General features: G+C 51.1%; 1 protein-coding gene across 1 annotated transcript in view; it reads right to left on the reverse strand.

The window, feature by feature from the left end:
- LOC310966359 (atrial natriuretic peptide receptor 1-like) overlaps positions 1-7,500 on the reverse strand; it is a gene marked incomplete at its 3' end in the record, with an annotated part of 46,758 nt that overhangs the window by 3,107 nt on the left and 36,151 nt on the right. The window contains exons 15-17 of the mRNA XM_083940940.1: positions 3,815-3,970; positions 3,222-3,390; positions 944-1,090 (exon numbers count right to left, since the gene is read on the reverse strand). Coding sequence (XP_083797066.1) covers positions 944-1,090; positions 3,222-3,390; positions 3,815-3,970 — 472 coding nt within the window. The remainder of the gene's footprint in view (positions 1-943; positions 1,091-3,221; positions 3,391-3,814; positions 3,971-7,500) is intronic.

A 7,500-nucleotide genomic window follows, 5' to 3' on the forward strand; every position in this document is an offset into this window, starting at 1 on the left:
ATCACTACAGTGACATCATCACTACAGTGACATCATCATTACTGCGACGGTGACATCACTGTGGTAGTACTGTGGTAGTACTGTAGTAGTACTGTAGTAGTACTGTAGTAGTACTGTGGTAGTACTTCAGTAGTACTGTGGTAGTACTGTGGTAGTACTTCAGTAGTACTTCAGTAGTACTGTGGTAGTACTTCAGTAGTACTGTGGTAGTACTTCAGTAGTACTGTAGTAGTACTGTGGTAGTACTGTGGTAGTAATGTGGTAGTACTTCAGTAGTACTTCAGTAGTACTGTGGTAGTACTTCAGTAGTACTGTGGTAGTACTGTGGTAGTACTGTAGTAGTACTGTGGTAGTACTGTGGTAGTACTGTGGTAGTACTTCAGTAGTACTGTGGTAGTACTGTGGTAGTACTGTGGTAGTACTGTAGTAGTACTGTGGTAGTACTGTGGTAGTACTTCAGTAGTACTGTGGTAGTACTGTGGTAGTACTGTGGTAGTACTTCAGTAGTACTTCAGTAGTACTGTGGTAGTACTTCAGTAGTACTGTGGTAGTACTGTGGTAGTACTGTGGTAGTACTGTGGTAGTACTTCAGTAGTACTGTGGTAGTACTGTGGTAGTACTGTGGTAGTACTGTGGTAGTACTTCAGTAGTACTGTGGTAGTACTGTGGTAGTACTTCAGTAGTACTGTGGTAGTACTGTGGTAGTACTGTGGTAGTACTGTGGTAGTACTTCAGTAGTACTGTGGTAGTACTGTGGTAGTACTGTGGTAGTACTGTGGTAGTACTGTGGTAGTACTTCAGTAGTACTGTGGTAGTACTGTGGTAGTACTGTGGTAGTACTGTGGTAGTACTGTGGTAGTACTTCAGTAGTACTGTGGTAGTACTGTGGTAGTACTGTGGTAGTACTGTGGTAGTACTGTGGTAGTACTGTGGTAGTACTCACTGCGGCAGGATCTGGTAGAGCAGCGCCTCGGCCTTGCGCTTCTCCTCGTGGTACGCCTGCGTCCGCTCCTCCACCAGCTCCTCCAGGTTGTTGGCGTACTGCTCCATCCGGGACAGCAGGTTGTCCAGGATGTTGGACCCGTAGCCTCTGAGGACGGACAGGGACCAGAGGGACCAGAGGGTCAGTGTCACAGGGTCCAGAGGGACCAGAGGGTCAGTGTCACAGGGACCAGAGGGTCAGTGTCACAGGGACCAGAGGGTCAGTGTCACAGGGACCAGAGGGACCAGAGGGTCAGTGTCACAGGGTCCAGAGGGACCAGAGGGTCAGTGTCACAAGGACCAGAGGGACCAGAGGGTCAGTGTCACAGGGTCCAGAGGGACCAGAGGGTCAGTGTCACAGGGACCAGAGGGTCAGTGTCACAGGGACCAGAGGGACCAGAGGGTCAGTGTCACAGGGTCCAGAGGGTCCAGAGGGTCAGTGTCACAGGGACCAGAGGGTCAGTGTCACAGGGACCAGAGGGTCAGTGTCACAGGGACCAGAGGGACCAGAGGGTCAGTGTCACAGGGTCCAGAGGGTCCAGAGGGTCAGTGTCACAGGGACCAGAGGGTCCAGAGGGTCAGTGTCACAGGGACCAGAGGGTCAGTGTCACAGGGACCAGAGGGTCAGTGTCACAGGGTCCAGAGGGTCAGTGTCACAGGGTCCAGAGGGTCCAGAGGGTCAGTGTCACAGGGACCAGAGGGTCCAGAGGGTCAGTGTCACAGGGTCCAGAGGGTCAGTGTCACAGGGTCCAGAGGGACCAGAGGGTCAGTGTCACAGGGACCAGAGGGTCAGTGTCACAGGGACCAGAGGGTCAGTGTCACAGGGTCCAGAGGGTCAGTGTCACAGGGTCCAGAGGGACCAGAGGGTCAGTGTCACAGGGTCCAGAGGGACCAGAGGGTCAGTGTCACAGGGTCCAGAGGGACCAGAGGGTCAGAGTCACAGGGACCAGAGGGTCCAGAGGGTCAGTGTCACAGGGTCCAGAGGGTCAGTGTCACAGGGACCAGAGGGTCCAGAGGGTCAGTGTCACAGGGTCCAGAGGGTCAGTGTCACAGGGACCAGAGGGACCAGAGGGTCAGAGTCACAGGGTCCAGAGGGACCAGAGGGTCAGAGTCACAGGGTCCAGAGGGACCAGAGGGTCAGTGTCACAGGGACCAGAGGGTCAGTGTCACAGGGTCCAGAGGGACCAGAGGGTCAGAGTCACAGGGTCCAGAGGGACCAGGGGTCAGTGTCACAGGGTCCAGAGGGTCCAGAGGGTCAGTGTCACAGGGTCCAGAGGGTCCAGAGGGTCAGAGTCACAGGGTCCAGAGGGACCAGAGGGTCAGTGTCACAGGGACCAGAGGGTCAGTGTCACAGGGTCCAGAGGGTCAGTGTCACAGGGACCAGAGGGTCCAGAGGGTCAGTGTCACAGGGACCAGAGGGTCAGAGTCACAGGGTCCAGAGGGACCAGAGGGTCAGAGTCACAGGGTCCAGAGGGACCAGAGGGTCAGAGTCACAGGGACCAGAGGGACCAGAGGGTCAGTGTCACAGGGTCCAGAGGGACCAGAGGGTCAGTGTCACAGGGACCAGAGGGTCAGTGTCACAGGGTCCAGAGGGACCAGAGGGTCAGAGTCACAGGGTCCAGAGGGACCAGGGGTCAGTGTCACAGGGTCCAGAGGGTCCAGAGGGTCAGTGTCACAGGGTCCAGAGGGTCCAGAGGGTCAGAGTCACAGGGAGAAAGGGCCTCTGTCCCCCCGTCCCCTGTCCCCACCTGTGCCCCCTGTCCCCCGTCCCCACCTGTGTCCCCACCTGTGTCCCTGTCCCCACCTGTGTCCCCCCTGTGTCCCCCCGTCCCCACCTGTGTCCCCCCTGTCCCCACCTGTCCCCCCTGTGTCCCCGTCCCCCTGTCCCCACCTGTGTCCCCCCTGTGTCCCCCCGTCCCCACCTGTGCCCCCCCTGTGTCCCCCCCTGTGTCCCCACCTGTGTCCCCCCCCGTCCCCACCTGTGTCCCCACCTGTGTCCCCCCTGTCCCCCCCTGTGCCCCCTGTCCCCACCTGTGTCCCCACCTGTGTCCCCGTCCCCCGTCCCCACCTGTGTCCCCCCTGTCCCCCCCTGTGTCCCCCCGTCCCAACCTGTGTCCCCCTGTCCCCCCCTGTCCCCACCTGTGCCCCCCGTCCCCACCTGTGTCCCCCCTGTCCCACCCTGTGTCCCCCCCGTCCCCACCTGTCCCCCCCCTGCCCCCCCTGTGTCCCCCCGTCCCCACCTGTGCTGTTTCCTCAGCAGGATCTTGATGGTGTTGAAGTCCGGTCTGTCCCCCGGCTCCTCGCTCCAGCAGCGCTGCATCAGGACGCCGAGCTCCTCGCTGTGACTGTGGAAGCAGAGGGACGGACGGAGGGGGGGGACGCCGCCGTGACGCACTGTCTGGATGATCTCTGAGGGGACACGAGGACACACAGGGGGGGACACAGAGGGGGACACAGACACACACAGGGGGGGACAGGGACACACACAGGGGGGGACAGGGACACACACAGGGGGGGACAGGGACACACACAGGGGGGGACAGGGACACACACAGGGGGGGACACAGACACACACAGGGGGGGACAGGGACACACACAGGGGGACACACGGGGGGACACAGACACACACAGGGGGACACAGACACACACACACGTAAACACACACACACACACACACACACACACACACACACACACACACACACACACACACACACACACACACACACACAGGGACACACAGTTTTATGACCTACGACCCTGATGGAGTCATTCTAACGTGTACACACGCTCTTATTTAGGGTGTGTAGTGGGGACCGTGCCCCACGCCCACCTTTGGGGGACATGGTGTGTGTGTCCAGGTAGAAGACGCCCCTCAGCAGAGCCACCTCCTGCAGGATGATGCTGAAGCTGTACACGTCCCCTTTCTGAGTCCCACAGGGAGCAGGACACGCTGTCCTCAGCAGCTCAGGGGCGGTCCACAGTTTACCTACACACAGCGCCGTCGTATAGGGGGGAAAGGTGATGACAATTCTGAGGGCCCACAGCCAGCCAGGGCCCACACACTGCTCCAGTAGCCTCTATGACAAAATGATTATGCACTGAACTAATATATATTCATACGAATGAATCCGAATTAAAACAAAGCCACAAGTTGTACAATACTCTATATATATGTTTATTCTATTCAATAACCCCCCTGGCCCCTTCTTAGAAAATGGTTTGGTCCACACCGCGGCTCTTTCTTCCCGGGGTTCTTCCTCATCGGAATTAAGTGCTAGCCGGTAGAGAAGCTAACTGCAGCAGAGTCAGTATGCCCCCCAAAAAACACAAGTCTGGACACCAGAAAAGAGTTGAGAAAGAGGTCAGGTGTAGGAACAGCAGAGCAGGGGCCCAAGACATCAAAACCTTTTTTTTTAAGAATGGTGAGAGTAAACTACCGAGGGCGGCTTAAACAATTAGCCTGCTTGTTCATTCATTTAATGTCTGTAATATTACCTTTGACGGGGCGCAGGCTGGAGCCTACGCTAGCTGTCATCGGGCCCCGCTCTGGACAGGTCGCCAGGTCATTGTAGAGCGACGGTTCCTAGAGTAGCTATAACTGAACGTTACTAATTTAGGGGCTACCACCGTGACTGTGTGTTTCGCACATAACACTGTCGGACAGTGCTCCAGTAAGCGCCCATTCAGAGGCTGCACTCAATTGTATTATGACCCATTCAATTTCTACTCAGTAATTATGAGCATCTGACGAAGGTCAGTTACGTTTTCATGATGTGTTCAATGTGGTCTTGTAAAATGTGTCATTAGTGGGACATTTGAATAGTCTAAATACAAAAAGAGTTAATTGTTCAAAGATTTGTCGTTGTTGTTCTGTTTTTTTGACAACAACAAAGTAAAAAAAAGACTATTTAGAATTTTGGACAGTTTACACTTTTGAATGGTTTAAAAATATTTTATCCATCAGGACTTAAAATGTCACCTTCTGGTTCCCAAGCCAAGTCCCAACGGACTGAGCTACTGACGCCCACCATTACTGTATACAATATATATAATTTAACAATAAACCTTTATCCTCTGCTGCTCCAGAATCAGCAGTGCCTGCTTCATCTGAGTTTGACCCCACAGCAGATGCTCACCCCCAGCAGTCCAATGATGCCTTTGATGGTGAGTGAGTAAACACCTTGGGGAGCTAGATGAGGAGCTCTGGGTCAGCATAAGATCCTTCCTTGGTGTACAAGAACACAGATACTTTTTTTCTGTGCAGTATGCAGAAGGTTACTTCATTATGAATGCCAAATGACTTCTGTATGCACAGTGTGCATCTACCATAGTGTCAGTATGGCTGTTGTTTGGTTTTTGCTTGTCTTGTTTTTATCTGTGATGCTTTTGTTGTTGTCACGTGACTGTTATTGTTGATTGTGTGTCTATTGTTGTTCATCTTTATCATTTGTGAAAATAAAATAGAAATATGGGAAAAAAAAACACCTTGGCTATTTCAATTATATAATAGCAAAATATAGGCTACATTTTTTTATAACTCAATTTATGTCCCTTTTGCTGTTGACAGAGCCAGGTCCAAGCTCCCAAAGCGAGGCTACTTCAGAGAGTGAAGGGAACTGTGAAGCAAATCAAAGCTGTTGCAGTCATGAAACTGCTGAAGACAGTCAGAGCACAGGAAGTACAGAAAGACAGGAAAGAGAGAACAAGGAGGAAGAATATTTAAAATGTGACCCAGGATTATGGCCAGAGAAGCTCACAGACCACGATCGTGAGATAATAGTCAAAAAGCTAACCACAGCTACTCAAAGAGATCTGACCTTGATCATGCCAAAGGATTCAGATGGAAGGAAATTTCCAGAGTATTTAGAGTTTACAAAGTCAACAAATGGACGGGAAAAACAGAAGAGAGGCTGGTTAATGTACAGTGAAAGTGCAAAGGCAATATACTGTGTACCATGCATGTTATTTTCCTCTGACGGCCTAAAAAACCATCAGCCAGTGCACTTAACACCAAAGAAGGGTACAAAATATCAGATCTCAAATGGCGGAGAATGTACAACAAATTCCCTGACCATGAAGTTTGCAAGGCGCACAAAAGCTGCTACCTCAAGTGGAAAAATCTGAGATATTCTTTGATAGAAGCAAAGGGGATAGACAGCCATCTGCAACAAGAGATCCAACCTGAAGTTGACAGAAACAAAGCTATTCTTGAGAGAATATTAGATGTTACTCTTTTTCTGGCTTCAAGAAATTTGCCATTCAGAGGGAGCACAGAGACGCTTGGTGATGTACGGAAGGGTAACTTCCTTGGCACTGTAGAGCTTGTAGCCAAGTACGATCCTCTGTTGAATGATCATCTGAGAAAAGTTAAGGAGAAAAGACCAAGCACCAGAGTGACCCATTACCTTAGCCCAGAGTCTCAAAATGAGTTCATAGAACTCTGTGGAGATAGGGTTTTGAAAGAAATACTGAAGGAAAGGGAGTGTGCCATTTTTTACTCATTAATATGTGATGCAACTCCTGATGTCTCCCACAAGGAACAGAATGTAATTCTTCGATATGTTGTTCAGAAGGAGAATGATCAGTGGGATGTAACTGAACGTTTCTTGCAGTTTGAAGAATTCAGTGGCAAGACTGGCCATGAAATATCAGAGATGTTACTGAAGACACTACAGGAGCACCACATTGACATTGCAGATTGCAGAGGCCAGGGCTTTGACAATGGCTCGCACATGTCAGGAAAAGTTAAAGGGGTCCAGGCTGAAATAAGGAAAATAAATCCACTTGCTACATATTCACCATGTGCCTCACATTCTTTAAATCTTGTTGGAGTACATGCTGCAGAGTCATGTACCGACGTTTCAACATTTTTCGGGAGTTTGAATCGCTTGTACAATATCTTCAGTGCCAGCCCAGAGAGATGGGCCATTCTCAAAGAAAAGACTGGCTGCTCCCTTCACCGCATGTCTGATACCCGTTGGAGTGCCCGCATAGCGGCTGTTAAACCAGTTGCAAATAACTTACCATCACTCCTAGAGGCCCTGGATAGCATCCTTGCTAGATGCAGCTTGACTAATGAAGTCAAATCAGAGGTCACTGGTCTCAGGAGTTATTTTACATCTTTTAAAGCCATTGTTCTCCTGACTGTCTGGAAAAAAGTACTGCAGTCCATTGAAGACAGAAACATAATTCTGCAGTCAGGAAAAATTACACTAGATGTAGAAGCAGCCAATATAGAGGCATTGAAGGAAGAAATGCAGGTCTTTCGTGACTCATGGGACAACTTCCTTGCAGAGGCTTCCCTCATCGCAGAAGCTATGGATGTTCCCATTGGATTTCCAGTCAGCCACAAGCGAAAGAGGAAGTGTTTTGCAGATGAGAGCCAGAGGTCAGAAGAAGAGGGAAACCAACAGGAGACAGAATCAAATCTGTTTCGCAACAGTGTTTTCTCTGTGGCATTAGATAACATCCTCTGTGCCTTGGACACCCGCTTTCAATCCATTGCAAGTATCTGTG

This window comes from Echiichthys vipera (genome assembly GCF_963691815.1).
Source record: "Echiichthys vipera genome assembly, contig: SCAFFOLD_74, whole genome shotgun sequence".
In the NCBI taxonomy this organism is placed as follows: Eukaryota; Metazoa; Chordata; class Actinopteri; order Perciformes; family Trachinidae; genus Echiichthys; species Echiichthys vipera.